A 24,061-nucleotide genomic window follows, 5' to 3' on the forward strand; every position below is an offset into this window, starting at 1 on the left:
TAGTTGAGTGTTTGTGTCTTTTGATGGACGCGATGTTTGCTCGTTCGGAGGTACAGTATTCAATTAAACATGTGCTTTGGCCTGCCTATAGTGCGCTTAATCAATGCATTACAAAATAGATCTAAATCATCGTGACAAACAATGTATCTGCACGATTAAATTTAAATAGTTTGCACATCAATTTAATGTATTGTGTATGCCTACATCGCACATGAATGACGTTTCCAAGAAAACAGAATATAAACGCGGACGATAAAATTACGTTTTATATGGAAAATACTCTCCTGAGTTAACCCATTTATGCCTAGCGTCTAGAAAAAAGGCCTATGCAAACAGCGTAGACCCAGATGAGACGCCGCATGATGTGGCGTCTCATCAGGGCCTGTGCTGTTTGCTTAAAGGAATGTTTTAAAGAAATATTCTAAGTATAGAAATAAATATACTAGACATCCTTCATTTTAGATATAAATTGATCCAATTTTGAAGGATGGGAGAGTCCATAAATGGGTTAAGGTGATGCAGGTGCCGAAAATGAAAAAAAAGGTTGTGCGGCTTTTTTCAAGATTGGCGAATGAAAGCTTTAGTTGAAAGTAACCATGCACAGAACAGACAGGTCTGCTAAGATGTATCGCTTTTAAATAATCCGTTCTTTAGCATAGGCGTATAATTACATAAGGTTTGTTATTATATAGTGTTTATTTCAATATAAATATAAAATATAAATATTCTTTAACATTTTCATATGATTTTTATTTAACGAAGTAGAAAACACAATAATAGAAAAGTTGAACATATTTTAAAACTGATGAAATATATTTTATTTAAACTATGTTGAATGGGTGATTAACACTTTCCGTTACCATATATTTCTTACTTTATACACAATATTTTAAGAGCAAGTGAAACATAAATTCTAGCACTCAGTTTTCATATCCCCATTCTCTGATTAGTCTGACGTTAAAGATGACACACGTTGAACAGACCTGAATGCACACATTTTTGACAGCACCTTCACAAAAACAATAGTCTTTTCGTTTCTAAAGTTGTTATTTTTTAATTTAAATTAACAACTATAAATGAAATACGTTCTCATTGTTTTGTGTTTATTTTAAATTGTCAGAAATTAATTATGTTGTCTAATAATGTAGTCAATAGAAAGATGTTTTGTCTATGCAAATTGCTTATTCCCGCTCGACATCAGAATGCTAGATTTTTAATAAAAGACTTTGATTAAAACGTGTACCACGTTTTTTTAATTATGATACTATTTCTAACAGGAATATAAATTATCAAAATTAGGGCAAGTCATTTTGATGGACAGTATACTTAAAAGATGGTTGAACAGTTTTTTGTCATTTACAAAATAGTTATACAAAGCATAATTTCAACGTAAGTACAAATAAGAATATTTAAATATCATATTGATCGCGTAAAGATTTTATACATACATACATGAATTTGTAGATAACGTGGTTAGTATTTGAGCACCAGCAAGAAAATTTACATGAAGAAAACATAACCTCCCGATCGCTAGGCGTTAAGGATAAGTTGTCCGCCTAGCGATCGGGAGGTCAGAGGTTCTATCCCCACTCGGGAAGCGTTCTCTAGATCTCCCCCTTAGACAACAAGTACTGGTAATAGGCCCAGAAAACGGACTCGAGAGCGTTTCTATAAGCGTGAGGCTTTCGATGCAATCGGGCTAAAATAAATAGGTTTAAACTAAAACATGATAATGTGTTAACACAAATTTGTCTTTGCTTATAGTATTTTACGAACACAAGTCTCTTCCAACCTTAGAAACCTGTATTTACTATTTATAAATCATGCTTTTTGTGCGGGACTGCGACAATATGCATTGTAAAAATATGGATGAAAACAAAGATAAAAAGTAATACAGTGGCATTATAATTAAATTCTTAATAGTCCATTTAATTAGCAGTATATATGTGTGCCATGAATGAACTTTTTAACGAAACACATGTATGTAAATGAGTTTCTTTGAAGATTATCACATCGATGACTGTATAGAAATGATGCCCAGTGACTGGACATAATGACATATGATCTTGTTAAAGTCGTATGTTTTAACTCTAAGCTATAATCGACAAAGAGATTGCTAAGTCATTTGTACGGCTTTCTTTCATTACTCTACGGGTTCTTACCGTTTTGCATTTAATGAATTGCTTAAAAAAAGAAGCTGATTTCTTGTTATTTCGTCGCTCATACACGTTTGTAATTCCGTCCGTCTCTTTGACAACGCACATAATCATACGAAACAGAAATTGACGTCAGTTTAAAAAGATTGTGATAAGAGAAACGGGAACATGGACGGCAAAACGTGCGAAAACTTTTTTACTTCGTTTTGTGGTTCGCTTACGAAAAGGATTTTAATAGATTCTGAAAACTCCAGGAATACAATTGTACAAATATTTGCTCATTTAAAAAAAGGACAGGAATTATGTTTATAAAAGTATTAGATGCCTAAACGTATTGACATCTTCAAAAAAATCAACAGTTTCATTAAACAGTATTTCATATTGTTTTCTGGTTGAAGCAAGATAATAAAGTATTGAATAACACATAATACGTTATTCGCAAATAAACATTTTTGTTTTCACCAATATGCAGGATACTGCATCAATACAAAATATAATAGTGAAAAGTAAAGATGTCTGAATTGTATAATGCAACTTTCACAACTGCTCGAACATGTGTAGATGTATGGAATGAAAACGGATTTTGCAACAAAAATAACTTTTCTTAACGAAGCAAATCATGACGAGTGAGTTAAATTAGGATTTCAGATACAATCTCTTGTCAATGATTAATAAATACACGCCCAGTTTGAATATTTATTGGTTATTTTCGTCATCTTTCATCTCGAAACCCGAATCTCTTTACAAAGATGACTCAGAAGCAACTACTAGAAATGTGCAAAATTATTTCAAGTCCACAGATACAACCAAAATATGCAGTGGATTAAGATCCCATCGACATAAAGACCCACAGACCATGTTCCCGAGCTTAAAACAAACAAGCGTACGAGCAGATTAGTTATATAATCGTTTATGAATGTACACCTTTGGACGAAACGTTGAACCGGAGTTTGAAGTTATCAATTCCCAACTACCCCGCATAAATATGTCACTTAAAGGTTTTGCTGCACTCGAAACGCAAATCCTCCCTGCAGATAAAACATATTCTCATTGTGTACGTTTGGTTGCCTAGACTGGCAACTGTCTTTAGTACGTTTGTTGGCAAGGCATAAAATACTTTTAAGAAAGCGAAAACAGACACCACAATATCATCGGCGACATGACTAAATATATTATTCGCTTTTTATTAGTTTGATTGTTCATTATTTTTAAAAGTTAACTGATACACTGTCAGAAACATGTTTCAAAATTTTCTAAAAAGTTCTTCAAAGCTAGTTGCCCAATCGCACCTCCAACGTTTGAAATCGACTGACCCGGGGCAAAAATTTAGGTGCCCCTTCCGAACTGGCAACCGCTTAATTATATCCGTGTTCAGGTACGTAGGATCGAGCTGTAACATAGATAGTGATTGATGATATGTGTATCATAGCTTTAGATTTAATTGAATATGTAAATAATATGTATTTGTGTTTTACATAAAAACTATTAAATAAGACCCGTTTTAGCTTAAAAGCATATTCGGTTCGAGTAATTTTGACTTTTAAAACGATATGATTATAGTTATCTCAACCGGTGAACGTGCTAGATTTCGTATGACTTATCTTAATAAGAAAGTGTAACCAATGTAAACAATGATTTTTTAATGAAAATCAGCATTCATATTGATTATAAAAATTGATTAAACGTTAAATGAAAAGTTATTATCCAAATGAAAACGCACTATACTACTTTCGCTGCGTTCCTTTCAGTTTCGATTCAAAGCTTCTGATTGTTTGGTTGTAAATAAGGTCATCAGAATATCACATACTGTTGATCGTTTTCGAACATCAAATGCGTCTTTTTAGATACAAATAATACAGCATGCACATAAAGTTTTGTGGTTTTCTTTGTACAATAATTCCGTGTCAATCTATTCTGTTTCTGTTTTGGAACAATAACTTGACGTTTTTCAGTAAATACTTAAACTACAATTAACCCTTTCAGCTGCGGGAACCGAATTTTGAAGGCCTTTGCAAACAGTTTGGATGCAGATGAGACGCCACAGAACGTGGCGTCTCATCAGGATCCAAACTGTTTGCTATTCTGATAAAATTGTTTGAAAAAAAAATCGAAGAAAATGCTAATTTTAGAAATTCAGCAGACGACATTTTAGCAGACGACAAATTTCCCAGCATGCAAAGGGTTAATGCTATTTTACAATGTGCAAAACCGTAACAATAACATATTTCATTGTTTGATATCTTTGCATGTGCATAATTGCATTTATTGTTCTTTTTTTAACATTTTGTCTTAGTAAAACCGAAACTTCAATACGGTTTCAATGTTCTTCTTTTACTAAAGTGCCACAGTTCATAATCATAGTGCATGTATAAAAACAAGTATTATCATATTTGATAAAATAGAGTATACATTAAAAAACATACATTGCATACCATAGTGTAGAATTTAAACATTTTAACATTTTGCAATAACATTCCATGTCGTTGGCAAAATTTAAATATTTAGATATTTATGCGTATCCATTATGTATCTTTTTACCACGTTTCGCGCTCTGTTGATTTTATATGGGACAGATAATACCCGGCCTCAACATATTTTCAAGATTTTAATAACGATGGCTTATTTCATATGTATCTTCCATTTCATTGCTAATAAAATCAACGATTTATGGCCATCATGGATATCTATGTGGCGAAACCTCGCTGATAATTACCTCGGCTCGTTTTTGGAAGTTTGTTGTCAAATGTAATATTTCGTCGAAGAAAGTCATTTATCTTCATGCTATTCGCCAAATTCAGTTGATACTGCTTGACAGCGCCAATTAAGTGTTTATCTCGTGATAATTTACCATAATTTGCAGATGATTTATTGTAGAAAGTACACAGAGTAGCTGTCGGCTTTTACACATGACGTTATGGCTTTTGGGTTTCGAAAGACCTTCTGCACAAAAGCCTGGCCTTCGGGCGTCAAAAAATGCAGCATGAATTCGCAACGTCACCGCTATCGTTTATCCCAAAGAAAATAGATTATTGAAACCAAAGACATGTGACGAGTAAAAACTGTATTGTCGTAAGAAAACATTGTCGTAAAATTGACAAAAAGTGTCCGGAAGATCAATGCGTTTGTGATAGATGAGTGCTGCAACGGAATGTCGAAAATACGCAATTAATTGCGCGAAAATCTCTTTGAAAAGCATTACAGTACAATTTAAAGGATGACACTGTATTTGGAGAGGTTGTCATTAGCTAGTGAATCTATGAACGAGGATGTCTTATGTAAACACTGATCGTTGGTGTATTGATTATAAAGCAAATTTTGTCAAGAGCCACTTATTATAAGCACGAAGGAGAATAAAGGGGTATTTACACTGTAGTATTTGCTTGTAAATGCGGATTCCTTTCCGAAGTTCTGAGGGTTTTCAAGTACAAACTGTCTATCTCTCAAAGCATATAAATACAAAGGTAAAACAGCTATCGTCATGTCTCATGAAACGAAATATGGAAAACTAGCGGTGACTGTTTTCGCCGAACATGCTTAAATTAACGTGTTTCATTTCAAATCAATCGACGGCCCTGCTGTTTTGACGCGTAGTTCAATCTCTTCAATCTCTTATAACGCACTCACGTGACCGAGTATGAGTCCGAGGGCGACGAAACTTGGCAGACTTGTGTGCCCCAGTTGGCCACGCCTGGCCAAGTATCTCGTCAGCTATTGATAAATATGTTCCATACATTTTGAACACTTTTGAAAATCAGAGACAAAATCAAGCTTGCCTTTTGAGTACAAAAGTTGAAACACTAAACAAGCTCCAAGTGAGATGATTGGTGTTATCGATGCATCTTTAAGAAGAAGTCACGTGTTTGATTACACAACTTTAATTTGATTAATTGAGAAAAACGATATGCTAATATGTTAGCAACCGGAACATTAATACGTTTTGATGTTGTTATGTTCACCGATGTTTTAGATGAACGTTTACATGCATCTTCCGCTTGTGTGTTAACGGAGAAAATTTTTGTTCATATTCAATCAAATAAAATATTTTTTACAATTGAACATACGAAACCTGCATGTATATTTGAGCCGCGTTCTGAGAAAACTGGGCTTAATGCATGTGCGTAAAGTGTCGTCCCAGATTAGCCTGTGAAGTCCGCACAGGCTAATCAGGCACGACCCTTTCCGCCTAAACTTGATTTCGGTAAGGAGGGACATCCTTTTCACCAAAAATACCATAAAAGCGGAAAGTGTCGTCCCTGATTATCCTGTGCAGACTGCACAGGCTTATCTGGTACGACATTTTGCGCACATGCATTAAGCCCAGTTTGCTCAGAACACGACTAATTTTATCCCTGTGCACAGATTTAGGTCAAGAATTAGATAATTGTTTATTTTCTTCGTCTGTTATTATCTATATTATTCTATATGAACGTGACATTTGTTAGTAAAGGGATCATCGTATCGAAAAGAACTAATAATTTGGTCATTGATTGGTATGATAAAATATGATCACACCGGGACGCCATAGTTAGATGATAACTTCTCAACAATGGCGTACAGCTGTGTAGATACAACGCATAACTTTGAAGCTATGCAAGCAAGGTAGCATTTTTGCTTGGGTCGAAGTCCTTACGTATTATATGTCATTAAAATCTAATAAAATGCTTTTTATCTCTTAATTTGGAGTATCTTGGCCCGTAAGAAAATGTCACCGCATTCTATAAAGTCGATGTTGCTATGTTAAAGAAAACGCACGTTTATGTTATAATAGAAACGCATAAAAGACTAATTACCGCGGCTGTAATTAAATTTCAAATGTAAACACAGACGTTCGGTGTCGATTTTCGCGCTATTGAAATCGCGTAAAAGCAAACGTCTTCAGCACCCCGCCCTGGTTCTGAAATAATGACCGACGACAACTCCAGCTGTTAACGCCTTTGCAAACAAAGATCACGTTACTATAAATAAAAAATTACTCAAATATTTCAAATTACACAAAACCGCCAATTAATGTCAACAGGTCGAAGAAATTTTATTATTTTGCAACTTAAACTATGACTGTCTTCCTAATCGTTAAAAATAACCGAAGCGTAATGTGAATCCACAACTGGTTTCTAAAGACGATTTATTTTGCTTTCATGTGTTTCCGGGCGTCTTCGTTCAGTTGTTATTTACAATTTTATTTAGTGCCATCTATTTTTATTGAAGCGTTATTATTTCTATTCACGTGGTCAATCTGGAACACAAGTTCTTCATAATTGGAATGTCAAACATTTCGGTATTAATTGAAAGTACTTCATTTACTTGTGGATGATGTACTTGTTACTCATTCTTTAGGGGCGTCATATATCGTTGCCACCTTCGCAATTATTGATTGATCAGTAATTAGTCACGTCGATTGTAGATCATTCCTTACAATAATCAGTTTACAGACGCCCTACCAATCGATCACATGCATCGTTCAGTCTAAAGTATCCTGTTCTGTAATAAACTAATAATTATACAACTTCATGTTTATTTTACTTCACGTTTATTCAAACACGATTTACCAAAACGTAACATATTTAAAAAAAATGGTATTGATTCAATATGCATAAGCTTACAAGATATGTATTACCAGTAATCATTTACATGGTTATTGTTGTCTTAGATGAATTGTTGTGTTTACGAAGAGTAGAATTAACTTTTCTACCAATTCACATTTATGTTATATTGATAGTGTCGTATCCATTCAAAATTTAATACATGTTACTCTACCCCCGATGTTCAATGATGTTTCACTACAACTAATTTAATAAGGTCTCTACACCGCCCAATATTATTGAATCACAAAAGCTTATATACTTTTATTTTATGCTTTCCGGTAGTTTATAGAGAAATATCAGTGAATTAAAACATATTATTTCACTGTTTCAAACAGTGAAAATTAACAGTGAAAATTATCGATAATTTTCACTGTTTAATGTGAAATGACGTCATTTTTTACGAAAAGACGTCATTATCCCAGCGAAATTCTTAAGTTAAACTCTTGAACAAAGTATATAAACTAAAAAATAAGCATAAAATAAAAAGAAAATTTCTTGGATTCGGTGGAATATCGATTTTAATTCACTCGTGATCAACAACAAAATATTTTCACGAGTGGCTGCGCCACTCGTGAAAATATTATTTTACATGATCACTCGTGAATTAAAATCGATTATCCACCGAAACCAACAAATATCCTCTATATAACCATCTGAAGTTCAATACCATTAAATGTATGCCTAGCGTCTAATAAAAAGGCATTGGCAAACAGCATCATTCGGCGTCTCATCAGGGTCTGCGCTGTTTGCTTTCTGCTTTTCTGTAAGAAGTTTTCTAAATATAGAAGTAAATATACTAGACATCCCTAATTTTGGAAATAAATTGATCCAATTTAGAAGGATTGGAGAGTCCACAAGGCATAAATGGGTTAAGTACCATGCGTTTTTATTAAAGATGTTTTTCACGTAGTTTTAACTTTTGTGATATGCTTTTTTCTGCAAACACTGCTATTATATCGTTTAATAGTTTATTAACGACCATACCCCCTCCCCATCAATTGTGTGCTGTTCTGAGAAAACGGGGCACAATGCAAGTGCGTCCCAGATTAGCCTGTGCAGTCCACGCAGGATAATCAGGGACGACACTTTCCGCTTAAACTAGATTTTCGGTACAAAGGGACTTCCCTTAAACGAAATATACCATTGAAGCGGAAAGTGTCATCCCTGATTAGCCTGTGCAGACTGCACAGGCTAATCTGGGACGAAACTTTACGCACATTCATTAAGCCCAGTTTTCTCAGAACGCGGCTCAAATTGTTTCACGATCGAAACAAGTCGACGTATATGTCAACTAACCACAGCAATTTACTACGTCTTTACCACCGCATTATGTCACATTCCTATCTATAAATGTTCAATAATCTACACCAAAATGGCATATTTTAAGCAACAAAACAGTCTCAAAAAGGCGACATAAACATTCACCACTCATCTAATGTATTTTTAAAATTCCCACATCAAAGGCACAATGCCGTGGGATCATTACTTACAATCTTATTTTATAACACTACGAATAAAACTTCCCTTCGATCACGAGAATGTTAATCAAATAAAGAAGTAATAAAATAAAAAATAAACTTGGGATATTACAATTGCAAGAATATTGGTTCAATTGCGATGATGGTGGCAGTTTGATGAACGTTTGTCGGTTAAAACATTTAATGTAGTCGAGTAGGACAGGTATGCACAAAAAGTGAATTGTCTTCGTACCTGAGTTATTAACTGTTCGTGTAACAAACATAAGAAATAAAAAGTCATATTGCAAATGTGTTGGATGAATTGTACAAATTAATGTGTATGAAGCAATTTATGTTCTGTGTTGCTTTCATCGGAACAAAAACAAAGGGTCTCGCTCAAGATAAAAGCAAGTCCATGTTTCACACAGCCTACACCTTTTAGATCAGATGCCTGATCCGAGAGCCTAGTAAGCCTTCTAAATGTAGAAGGATTGAACACAGCAACTGTTTCTGTAGATCATAATCACTCACACACAATGAGAAACAATACGTTTATCACATAGCCGCCGGTGGTTGATTCGTTACGTTTGTACTCCCACGCCTCATAGCTTATTACATTCAACAGAATATTCAATCCGTCCCCGCAAAAGCGAAACCAAAGAAAAAAACAACAATGCGATCTGAATTTCCACTTAGCAGCGATACCCTGGAGTACAATATACTAAGGCATGAGTACTCCATGAATCGGGCATGCATATTTAATAAGGATTGATTAGAGGCGTTACACTTACGGTTCTCATTTAACATCTCGAAAATCAGTCCGATAAAGGGTATAACTCGATTCAACCCTCCTACTCGTAATAAATTTTATTGTCCATGAGGGAGTTGGCCGTTTCTAAATATGCGTTTCGCACAGCAAACATGAATTGCAAGTTCATTTTGTGGGCCTTGTTTAACATTGGGCGTTTTAGCCAAAATTTCATGCTCAAATTAATCATTTTGTTGAACAATAATCGCATTGTGGCCTAGCAAAGTCGGTTCTAAAAATAATAATTATGTTATGCCGCAATGTCTTTATTCATTTTTCACAAGGTGTTTATTTCATAATGCGCCAGATAAAGAACTGAAATTTTCACATAGATCGAATTGTGCACTGAACAAAACACAGCGTGGAATTCCTCTTCAGATAATTATTGGGACATCATTGTCACTCGCACGTGTTGCACTTTCCTTGCTTAATATCTCTCATATTCGTTATGTGCAGGTATCATGCTTGAAAATATTCTACATGGGGTAGTGTCAATTGCCACACAGGCTCGTAGCTGGAATCGGTCATGTAGCTTTATCTTCCGTATCAGAACTTGAAAGCCTCTAAGCCGCTCAGGGTCGTTGGCCTCCTCTGCAAGACACTCAATATTGCAGATTAAACATTCAATACAATACGCGTGCCGTAAAATTGAAATGATACCGTTATCATTGTCATTGTTGAATTTAAAACTTCATCATCATCATCATCATCATCATCATCATCATCATCATCATCATCATCATCATCACCATCATCATCATCATCATCATCATCATCATCATCAGCATCATCATCATCATCATCATCATCATCATCATCATCATCATCATCATCATCATCAACATCATCATCATCATCATCATGAGCATGAGCATCATCATCATCATCATCATCATCATCATCATCATCATCATCATCATCATCATCATCATCATCATCATCATCATCATCATCATCATCATCATCATCATCATCATCATCATCATCATCATCATCATCATCATCATCATCATCATCATCATCATCATCATCATCATCATCATCATCATCATCATCATCACCACCATCATCATCATCATCACCATCATCTTCATCATCATCTTCATCATCATCTTCATCATCATCTTCATCATCATCTTCATCATCTCCATAATCACTCAACATTATCATCATCAAAATGTCATTTCCATTGTTATCATTATCAATATTGTCTCCATCTTTTTCTTTATCCTCTCCACCTACCAATAAAATTCATATTAATCATAAGCATCAATGCGCCGTCAGCATCAACGTCAGTTTCAACACCATCATCAAAAACATCGTCATCATTATAATCTCAAACAGCACCTGGCGAAGCATCTCTATTTACTCGTTAAACTCTTTGAACTTATCGCAATATTCTAATATCTGTATACAGATGTCTTTCGGCACGCTTATGATTGTAATTATTTTTTTTATATTAAATGCAAAATATTTAAATACAAAACAACAAAGTTTATGTGTAGTGTTACAAAGTTGGGCAGGGTCTTTATGGAATATGAAACATAATTATGGAAAAATATTAAACACAATACATATTTTTCCAACTGTCATTATCATTTTCATAGTTTTAATAAGCACAGGCGTGTTACATGTTAGTGTGTTTCCAGTGAGGGGTAAGAACAGCATACAACTATAGATCTTATACAAACATCAATTGTTCTGAATAATTTCTAATAGGTAAAAAACGGTTGTGCTTGACAATCAGTTATGATGTTATTTCGTCCCATGACGATTTAAGGGTTTAGGATGAAAGAAGATTAGACTCCTTGGAGAAATAACTTCACATTTGACTCCAATATCGACAATTGCCCCCCCAGCAAAACCGCATCGGTGTATCATAGCTAGACGATAATAAATGCTTAGTGGGGACATAATTGAGTGGTGGATTATATCACCATGATAGGCTCTCCAGATAGGGATAGCGCTTGATCCGATTCGTTTTAATCGTGAGTAACGCGTATGAAACATTTGGGTGTTGTACAGTGGTTTAAATCGCAACGCGTGGGTCTTCATTGAGCAGATCATCATCATCATCATCATCATCATCATCATCATCATCATCATCATCATCATCATCATCAGCAGCAGCAGCAGCAGCATCATCATCATCATCATCATCATCATCATCATCATCATCAGCATCAACAACAACAACGGCAACAACCGCAGCAACTGCAATAGCATCATAGTCAGCAGCAGCAATATCAGTGTCAAGCACGATTACCTTCACCACTAACACAGTAATCAATCTTCATCCCCGTTACAATAGTCAACGTCGTTGTCAAAACTCGTATTGTCTTTACAGGTGCATAACAAATCGAGAACACAAAATTGCCAAATCATTTGGCTGCAGAGATACAAAGCAAATACCAATAACTTGTGGCGTCGGTAACTCCATAAATCTCGAGCTTAAACGCCAAACAATTATTTAATCAATTCGAGAGATTGACTGACCGATATGAGCAATATGCAGATCGGGTACAATGTAGTACACTAATGTGCAGACGCTATCGACAGAATCTCCCATGTCAGATAATACGGCATACCTCCCTTTAACACATATCATATCGAAGCGAGGCAAAGTGGTATTGTAAGTGTGCGTCTTGACTTCGCAACCACCTGCACACAAATTCCAAAAACAATATGGGGGGTAGCGGAGCATATTGCTTGTCATCGTAAGGGAAACGTTAAGACATTTTTGTTTAAAATTTCTTTTCTTCAACGGTGATAACATCTTGTTAACACGTGTCCCGCAGTTCAAAGGGAAGAGGACGCGGTAGCGCGCAAACATATTGTTGTATTTACGTTGAAGTCGATATGATAAGCAGAAAAGTACGAAGGGTATTTTAGATTAAAACCTGGCAATCTATTTACAGCTGACAATAATTATAATCAACCGACTTTCGTGTGAAATTCCCACCACCACAAAACAACAACGTCAGCTACTACTACTGCTACTGCTACTGCTACTGCTGTTGCTGCTGCTGCTGCTACTACTACTACTACTACTACTACTACTACTACTACTACTACTACTACTACTACTACTACTACTACTACTACTACTACTACTACTACTTCTACTACTACTACTACTGCTACTGCTACTACTACTACTACTTTCTACTACTACTACTACTACTACTACTACTACTACTCCTACTCCTACTACTACTACTACTACTACTACTACTACTACTACTACTACTACTACTACTACTGCTACTTCTACTAATACTGTTACTAACATGACTTCTACTACTACTACTACTACTAACTACTCCTACTACTACTACTACTACTACTACTACTACTACTACTCCTACTACTTCTACTACTACTACTACTCCTACTACTACTACTACTACTACTACTACTTCTACTAATACTGTTACTAATATGACTACTACTACAATAACTGTTGCTGCTGCTGTTGCTGCTGCTGCATCTGCTACCGCTTTTACTAATTTTACTTTGACTCCTTTACTGCAAGAACTGTACACACAAAAAACGTTTTATAATCGTGACAAAAATAGATGTTATTTAAATTATTACTGCTAAATGCGATAAGCTTAAGTATATATTTACAAAACGATTTATTGAACGAAATCTGTCAAAAGCAATTCCACAGATTTAAATTGAGATATTATGCCTATAATTAACTAATTATCCAAAAGCGCTTTCAATAAATGACACTGCATTTCTTTACCCGATACGGGTATAGCAAGAATAACAGTTTTACATCTATTTCTTTTCGTTAATTGGTTAAAATGCCTGTAAAATAGGTTTTGAATGTGCTATGTAAAACTTAACTGATTGTGGAGTATAATTAACTGTAACTAAATAGGGCATAAATTAAAATAGTTAGTTTGAATGGAATGGAATTTAGCCTCAAGAGAATTCCGACACGCTGAACGCAATTGAGAAAACAAATAAGTAAAAAAAAAAATCATTTTTTACTAACTTTACGTTACACAGTTATCTTTCTTTAACACCACACTGTACCGGCATGTGTATGCGTAGTTATCGTACTACAGAACAACGTTTATCATTACTCCGTTTCTTTACTAGAACAACTCCTTGGTACCTTAAAGGGACCTTGTCACAAATTAGGCATGTATTGAAATTTGTTATTAAATGCTTTCAATCGATAATTGTTAACATTTGAACTGAATAGCCTCAGTAGAAGACAAGAAAAAAATAATGGAAATACAAATATATAAAGCCGCTACTCGTCTCGAACCACTTACCCTTGGAGTAAAAGCTTTCCTACTAAAACGGGATGATCTTAAAAAAGCTATTTTTCTCAAAACGACTCTTTTCTTTATTATATCCTGCTATAACTAAGTTTTTCGTCATAAGTTTATCCTGCTTGAAACGACACTTTGCGTTACCACTATATTAAGCCAAGTTGTCTAAATCTATAGCCATTCGCTAGAAACGACGTTAGTCTTTATTTAGTTATATGACTCTAACACAAAGTGTTCCTGATGCCACTTTTCTTCCTTCAACATAAAATTTCACCATTACACAGTTATCTTTTCTGAAAACGAATATCACATGAAGCAGTTACACAAGCATTTTAATCCTTTCTCAATGTCAAGGTCAAGTTGGTCTGAAAAGTTCTTTACGATTCAACATTATCGAATATGATCGGGTGTATACGATTCAACATTATCGAATATGATCGGGTGTTTACGATTCAACATTATCGAATATGATCGGGTGTTTACGATTCAACATTACCGAATATGATCGGGTGTTTACGATTCAACATTACCGAATATGATCGGGTGTTTACGACTCGTTTTATAACATCAGTCTCAGTATCAGTCTCGCCCGAGTTCATTTAATATTATATTCTTGATTAGTCAGAAAATCAAACTGTTTTTTTTAATGTTTAATATGGTTCACAGTTCGCTACTCAACTGCAATGTTTGTTTTTTTCAAAAAACAACTAAACATTCTTCGAAAATAAATGTTTCTTTTACAATCTCGTTGGACACAGACATTTTGTTCGCCATAACATTCGACGAACGTGTTTCGTTTGACTATTTGTGTGCTATATAAATTCTTAAATAATATGTTCTAGATTTCCTACAATATGTTACAATCAAATTGCGCATTTCATGTTCATGTATACAGCTTTAAAAAACGCTGTGTCTTGTTATACCTTTATGAGATTTGTATAAACTTTTCCCTTTATTAGACTTAAATTGCATTGAAGGCAAAGTCTGTTCAGGGTAAAGTGAATACATCTCTGAAATCGCTTTTCTGTACGAATCGACACGTATACATTTATTAATAGCCTGATTAACTAGAAATAGAAAAAAATACTAATTATTGTATATTTATTAGTGGCCAACACATACAAGCTCGTATTAAGTAAATAATAGGGTGATCGTTAAATTTCTATATTAAAACGTTTGCGAATTATAGAAATGGATTTCTAAAATGGACCATTCACTAGCCTAGCAATGAACCTGCTCAAGCAATTTAATTGCCGACCTGATCACACAAAATGATGTACACTTACCATACCTCTGACGATAAGTAACAATCGTGTGACTGCAATAAGTCCTTTTCGGTCTTGAAGACAATCATTGCCGAACCGCGATATCACCTATCGTGAGCCATACTATGCTTTCAGCATTACTTGCAAATAAGTCTGATAGTGTTGTATATATCTGAAAGGATGATTTTATTTCAATAATATGTGACATTGCTTTGCTTCCGTACACTTGCAAACCATAGTTCATAGTACCGAATTCTGATAGCGTATTTTGAGAAAAATTCCAGACCAGTAGATGACTCAGTGCTACTACGAAACTAATACAAACTCTGGTTACTGAAATATGATTCATATGAATTCTCTGCTTCATTGTAATACATGACACACACAGGGTCCCGTTCGCTTTCTTGCAAAATGCTCTTTCCGTGTACCGAATTCCTTACATTCCCTCGACGCTGATTACAGCTATAGTATTTCATGGACATTCGGGTAAACGTTTTGCGTTTGGCTTATCAGCAACTGCAGGCGACCTTAAATTTCTGAATGAAACTTATTTCTTTATTTCCCAATGTCAAGCGTGATTTTGAAATTTATTTTTATACACTTGACCTTTTTATCTCCGGTATTTCGGTGGTGCAATTTGATTTATCAACATAGGAATGAGTACGATACATCAGAATTTGCTTGTGCACTTGTTATATTTGGAGTCAGGTGAAAGCATCATATTTCAATATTAAGCGAAATTGCATTTGAGCTATGCTCAAAATGTCTGTACCGGTAACGCTGTTTGAACGTTTAATAAAAAAAGATGGCATTGTTAAGACAAACACTTACCCTAAAGTAGCCTACTGAATGTTTAAATCGTTGTTTTACAGGGTTGTATATATAGTAAGTAGTGTTTCTGGACTTAGCTGTTAAATTATTTTTAGGTGAACACTTATGCAATTTGTATAAAAATATTTGAACTATAATTGTACAGTGAAATAGTGTGAATAATAAGTGATATGTTAGCTGAAATAATAACTCTTTCTACTGGCATATTCATGTATGTTAAACATAAATACATATCTAACTTACTGGCAATATATAATACAATTTGATTATACAATTACTACATATTAGTTATAACAAATTGTTAAAGAAATATTTGTCAAGACTATTTATTTAAACCACAGTATGTTAAAACAAATGTGCATTATTCTTCTATATGTTTATCCTTCTATTTTTCAGAAACAAGATTCGAGCGTGGGATAGGTGGGCGGCAAACGACTAAGAAAAGTTCTGATTCGTCCAACTTTCAACGTCATCGATATTAATAGGAAGTGCAATTGGACGTCATTTATTGGACAATAATTTTTCGGAAAAAGTGGTTATCGGAAATATTTCTGCGAGGATAAAAGCAAAACTGTGAAGCGGATAATTTTTGCGGGATATATCGAAGAAAGCCTTTATGGATTATTGATTGGAGATTTATGTATATAAAATGATTGTCGAGAGATAGTGTATTACCACTTCGGTGAACGCTTCTACCAGCGCACATCTCTGTAAACCAGAAGTTATTTGTTTTGGATAAGCCTAAGCCATGTTCATACCAATATTATTTCAAGACGCAAGGCGAAACTGGTAAAGCAAACGTTTGGTTACACCGTTTTTTTTCTGTGTTTTTTTTTACACTTCAGTCAATAATAAATTCCTTTCTAACTATTATTCAATGTAAGGATGTGAATGTTGTAAACATTGAATAATATCGTGACACAAACACTGATATCAACGGATAATATTAATATCCTGTTCACGCTTAGTAATTATCTAACCGTACGTATGAGTTTTGGTTATTAAGAATTCGCGAAGGGACACTGGAGTAACAAAAAAACGCAATCACGGATTCTGTGAGGCAACAATGCGTTGCGCGCGCATAACTCTGGATACTTTTGGTAATGGAGACGATCACTACGCCGCCACTGAGCGTCACGGGACTCGAACCTGATCTGGAGTGCTATTTCCGGGGGTCCTTGTTCGCACATCACCACGTGATTTTGCACGTGACGCCTTCCGAGCACGTGTCTCGTGAAATGCGAGCGTTATCCATTCAACAATCTGTAAGTACATTTATAAACGAATAAAAGCAGCATTATTTATAAGCCTAAACGTGCCCTAAAGGATATTATATAGATTTATTTTCAAAGGGTCCAGAACAAACAGTATATAAACTGTGTACATACAACTTATTAAATTGCTATTAAATATTTATTTACCAAAAAAATATTCGTTTGCTTATTGTAAATATTTTCCCCAATATCATAGTTACACCTCAAACATTACAATATGAGTCTTTTTCTGAGAAAACTGGGCATAATGCCTGTGCGTAAAGTGTCGTCCCAGATTAGCCTGTGCAGTCCGCACAGGCTAATCAGGGACGACACTTTCCGCCAAAATTGGACTTTTGCTAAGAAGAGATTTCATTTTAACGAGATATGTCATAAAAGCGGAAAGTGTGGACTGCACAGACTAATCTGGGACGACACTTTACACACATTCATTTAACCCCCTTTTCACAGAACACGTCCAATATATTCGTTGTGAATGCCAAATGACTAAGCGACTACATAGTTTTCTTACAAATTAAACAGTATTTGTTTTCGTTTATGTATCATGGCAACTTTTATATATGAACATAATGTCAATACACGAGTATAAGTGTCCTTATTTTGTAAATTACACTTGCAGACGATTGCAATAAAATGTTGAATTCGTGGTTCTTTCGTATACAATTAGCGTAGCTCAGCAAATAAAACTGCCGTTCGTATTCACCGAAATATTTTACAAAGTATAACCAATTTTCAAAAACATTTTTGTCGAAGGAGAAAATGTCTCAAATACACAGAAGAACCAAATTTCAAAGGCATTTTTGTCGGAAAAGCAAACTACCCAAATTATGTGAAGATAACTCGTCTTAAGATATCACTGTCTCTTCTAAGTGTGACGAGTATAAGTAAAATGCCTATATCGAAATCGAACTGTTGACCCGAATACAAGAAACCTTTGATGTCTAGGGTCTTACCGTACGAGAGCAATATTTCTTTAAAGTTGCATTAAGCAGTTAGTGCAGTTGATTTGACATATCAAAGGAATTTGTCAGGGAGGGGGGAGTGCGTTTTTTTCCTGTAAACTAGCGCAAGCATCTCTGGCTTTCTGATGAAAGTTTATAAGGACGTATTTTCCAATCACCGTAATTTTCTAATAACCGTATGAATTTACATATGAACTGTTATTAACATTGAATTGCGTATGAAGGTTTTGATTCTTTTCTTACATAATTCCATGGCATCCCGTTTTATAAATATAGTTTTATTTCTTTATTTAAAATCAGACGTTGTTGTGTCTGCTATATATCCCTTTTGTAGATTCGTTAAGAAACGCAGTATGTCGATATGAGTTTGCCTGTACGCGTTTATTAAAGATAATATCTGAGTAGCACAGCCTATTTCATATGATATGTTCTAATAATTAATTTTAATTGCTAATTTTAGATAATAATCTTGATATTGACAAAAATTGAACACAATGGTAGTCATAACATTTGTTCTTACATTTTAATAAACGTTCTTTTTAAATTACTTTAAGAAGGCGTTTTCAAAATCTTAGTTGTTATCGATTATTGTGTGTTTTATTATTCTTTACCGACTTATCAAGGATAAAACATTTCATTTACCCGTTCATTTTAGCCGCATCTTTTGAATATGAAAACAATGTTAGTTAACCTTGAAAAAATCCTATAGGCGAATCGATGATCGTTAAATAAATCAAACAAGTTATGCGTTTCTTATTTATTATTCATTATTCAAAATAAAATCATTATTTAGAAAAGTTTTTTTGTTGTAATTGCCTGGAGTGTCGTACAGATAATGAGCGGTTAAAATATTTACATATTTAAACTTAAAGGGGCCTTTTCACATATTTTTGCATATATTGAAGTTTGTCATTAAATGCTTTATATTGATAATTGTAAACATTGGATCTATAAAGCTCCAGTAAAAAACAAGAATACAATTTAAAAAAAAAGAAAGTAACCATCAACTGGGCTCGTACCGCTGACTCCTGGAGTAAAAGTCTATCGCATAGACCACTCGGCCATCCGTGCTCATACAATTATTGATGTATTTTATACGTTATATAAGCAATTCTCGTAGTATCACAAAATATAACGACAACAGAACTATCTAAATTAATCAATCGTTTCGCATGCAACGCTTTATAATTTTCAGGTTTTTAAATCGTCAAGAGATAGATATAATTGATATTTTAGAGCATGGTTAATGTTCAGTATTACTGTTCGCACAAATATCATAGCTACAACGAAACTTTGCGAACCTGGATGTTTTTTTTAATCTTGTCAATTAACCAAAACGTGAAAATGCCCTTTTAAAGCTAGTATTGCATGTTTATGTTACGTCTTCGTTGATAAACGTTGATAACAAATAAATAAACGTTTGATACAAATTGTTTGCGTCACTGTAGAACACATTATACAAAGTAGCAAATACTTTAAAATGCATGAAAGCATATAAGAAAGTGTGACTTAACATCTGAAATTTTTATTTATCTCATGTGTTTACTTTTTTAATTGTCATCATTAGTAAGTCATTACAATTATCATTTTGAACTTGGCAAATATGTTATAAAACCTAATGAAACATCTTTCGTTATTGCCGTTATAAGTATTACTACTTGTACGTTTTTCGGGCGGCGTATTGCTTGTTTATATAAGTCTCTAATGTGCGACCTTGTATCCTTTTGGTTCAACGACCTGTGCTTTTAAACGTGTCATTTTATTGGACCAACATTTGTTAAATCGACAAGAAAAAGATATAAAGGTTCAAGCTATATCGATATATCGGTCATTTGCGAATGCGAATATTTATCAATAGCAGCTTAAGGAGCTAAATGTTTTTAATATTATTTTGTCTAATTACAATGTTCAGTTTTAAGTTTGATGAATTGTAATCACGTGATCGAGCCATTAACGTAAGGCATTCGGCTCTTTAAAACCCGCAATGTTCTGCTGCAAAACGATCTTAAAATTGGATTCAGCAACGGTTTGATTAGTTTATTACATGTATCTATGTAAAATGAAAGTTTCATATAAAGTTATATTATGTAATGACTGATTACTGATATATTGGTAAGAAAGCGACAAAAAATGACAAGTATCGACACCTCGTTCACCTTTAAAAATCGATTCTTCACCCCTCAAACATTTGTAATCTCGTGTAATGCCCTCTGATATTCCCTAAATTCGTTCTGGAACGTGTCAAGCTCATTTCCTTCATTAGCTGTCCGTACACCCCCGCTTACTAATCTTTCATTTCTTGGCCCACGCTATTTTGACAATTGCGGTATTTTCGTCATCAATTTAACGCGTTCATTTTGTAAGCAGTGCGTTATCCAGACATTTGTTCCAATAGATTTAAGCTAATTAAAATAAAAATACAGTCTAAATATGTATGCGGTTTAGATTTATAACTTCTGATACAGGAAATGATTCATAGTCGATTGACTGTTCATTAACGCATTACGATAAAAAGAATATATGTATTAATTAGAGGGATTTCATCTATCACGAATTAGTCATTCCATCCTAAAAACAGTATTATTAATTAAAAACAACAACAACAACACTGAATCTGAAACAAACTAAACTAAAATGCAATACAAATAATAAAAGTTATTCTAAACTTTAAATAGTATTATTAATACAAATTATTAAATATTTAATTAATAAAGTTGATTTAAAAAACCACGTCGTTTTGAAAGGTCACGAGCTTATCAGTTTGTTATAAAGAGATTTCTGAGTTACATCATTACTTAAATTTACATGATTTACTTCAAATGTAATTATCCGGTTTGTTAAGGTAAAATGTTTCCTGTTTATATTTTCAGGTCAGACAAATCAGGAAATTCATCATATCCATATTGTATCTCGTGTTAATCACCAGTCCCGTGTCCGCTTTCCCTAGCCAGAAAATGGACAAACCTAAAACTATTATAATACAAGACCTTAACAACATCACTGTTCGAACAACCGGCTGCAAACCGTTGACGCTCGAGCAAAAAAAAACGCTAATGGGGTCGGCGTTTGATGATTCGATGATGCGAATCGACGACGTCGCTGATAGCGATATTATTCAAAATGACGCTGCGAAAAGTGCTAATTCTGTGATAAAAAGGAAAAACGAGGGCCGCGATTCTAATGAAGAATTTTTAGAAAATCTGCAAGACGAATCACAAATTGACGGTATTGACGGCAGCAAAAAGGGCAGTGGTGATACCATAAGTGTTCAAAAATTCATGCGACGGAAACGCACGGTCATTTATATTAGTGATATTGAGGATAGTGATGTTAACGAAGACAAAGATGAGGTAGAACTTGAAAATACAAACACTCTATCTGACACGAGATTCTTATACCAAAACATGCTCTTTGAAACCACTTCGAAGCGGCGGACTCGAGAACGACGGGCTGCATCGGGAAACGACGCATTCCATCCAGCGTGGGAATGCGAAAAGAAATCTGGATGGAAAACGATGCAAGAGGGCATTTTTCCCAAAAAAGTATGGGACAGTGTTTGTACACAAAAGTCGTGCTTTTTTGGTCTATATAGGTGTAAGCCAGTAAAGTATACAATTCACCTTTTAAAAAGGGACTCCGCTGACGCATGTAATCCGCTTCCGATGGTTGGGGATTCAACTGCATATGAGGAGAAATGGGAAATGATGGAATATTCGGCAACGGTGGCCTGCGAATGTGGCCTAAAGGGATCAAAGGGCTCTTCTGGGGGAAAGAACAGAAAAGACAGACAGAGGAAGAAAGGGCGCAATGAGTGATTCATCGCCCAACGTATTTAATCCAAGTGCTGCATCGGTTCGTAGAACAAATTAAATGCCGTGTTAGTAAAAACACGTATTGGTTTGCACTTACTGTTTTGGTCAGTGAATTGGTGTTGATGTATGTCTAAACTTGAATGATAACGAATACCAGTACATTTTAAGAACAAGTGTTAAATATAACTTGCAACAACGGCCTCGAGGTGGAAACGATTATCATAAGCTAACGTTTAAATGCATCGTAACTTGCCGTTTCGATTTATTTTGTTTATAAACCAGATGGCCAAGTCAATGCCAACACGGGTCTAGCGAGGTATACTATAAGCGAATCACTTTACACCCTGGCAGAGCTTTGATTATGAAAAAGATGAACTGCTAATCAATGCGTATTGTCTTATTTATTCACACGAACTTGACAAATATTGTGTTTCATATATTGTTGTAATGACTTACTGACCTATATTTATGAACTGTGACACATTCCCGAGATAGGAAAAAGAACACATTCCACATGGCATTGTCATGGTTATTGTTTATCGTGACAGTGTTCACATTGTACACCCCTAGCTGGCCAGTAGGACTCCGACTTTACATGTATGTTCTATCATTTAACGTGTATTTCATGCGAAATATGATATTTATGTTATGAGTTAATGTTCCGATGATGTCAAACTATAGTCTTTGCAGAAAGTGTTGAGATTGTCTGATGTTATGACAATAAGATTACTTATTTATTGTATTATATTAAGTATAATGCATATAAAATAAATGAAAATTAATTACTGACTGGTTGTTATTTTAGAAATATGTGTCTTGTTCTGAGAAAACTGGGCTGGATTCATGTGCGTAAAGTGTCGTCCCCAGATTAGCCTGTGCAGTCCGCACAGGCTTATCAGGGACGAAACTTTCCGCTTTAATGGTATTTATAGTTTCAAGGAAGTCCCTCCTTTCCGAAAATCAAGTTTTTGCGGAAAGTGTCGTCCCTGACTAGCCTGTGTGGACTGCACAGGCTAATCTGGGACGAAACTTTACGCACATGCATTAAGCCCAGTTTTATCAGAACAAGACACATATGATTGGGTGAAATGGGAACATGAAACATGGGAACATGAAACATGGGAACATGGGAACATGAAACATGGGAACATGAAACAGAAAACAAGAAATATCATTTGATATAATTTGCACATAGAATAAGATACATAAGTCGATAAATAGAAATACAACACATAAACTTTAGTCGATATCATGGGAAAGGCACATAAAAAACATCAGTTGATGGGTTATGCACAAGAAACATCTGTCGATATAATGAGCACATATCACAATATACATCATTGAGTATTATGGAAACAAAAAACAATAAACCTTATAAGATATTATAGGAACAGAACACAACAACAACAACAATAACAAAAGGTTTATTGTGATATGCAGGCCGCCGGCCCCTGACTCAGTTATAGAACATAATTATATATATATACACAATCATGTGTGCACATAACATCATCAAGCATGAAATGGTATAGGTTTAACATATTGAAAAAGGTAGTAAAGGATAAGTAGCTACCCTACAACGTAAGTAACTCCTTACGTCTTACAAATGCAAGGTAAATATT

General features: G+C 34.6%; 1 protein-coding gene across 1 annotated transcript in view; it reads left to right on the plus strand.

Moving 5' to 3' along the window:
• The window catches only part of LOC127874047 (uncharacterized), a 32,125-nt gene extending 8,907 nt beyond the window's left edge, over window positions 1-23,218 (plus strand). Inside the window, exons 2-3 of the mRNA XM_052418159.1 lie at window positions 16,788-17,656; window positions 21,498-23,218. Of these exons, the coding sequence (XP_052274119.1) occupies window positions 17,495-17,656; window positions 21,498-22,442 (1,107 nt within the window). The 5' untranslated portion in view covers window positions 16,788-17,494 and the 3' untranslated portion in view covers window positions 22,443-23,218. The remainder of the gene's footprint in view (window positions 1-16,787; window positions 17,657-21,497) is intronic.
• The last annotated feature ends 843 nt before the right edge of the window (window positions 23,219-24,061 follow it).

Source organism: Dreissena polymorpha, chromosome 3, assembly GCF_020536995.1.
Source record: "Dreissena polymorpha isolate Duluth1 chromosome 3, UMN_Dpol_1.0, whole genome shotgun sequence".
NCBI classification, from domain to species: domain Eukaryota; kingdom Metazoa; phylum Mollusca; class Bivalvia; order Myida; family Dreissenidae; genus Dreissena; species Dreissena polymorpha.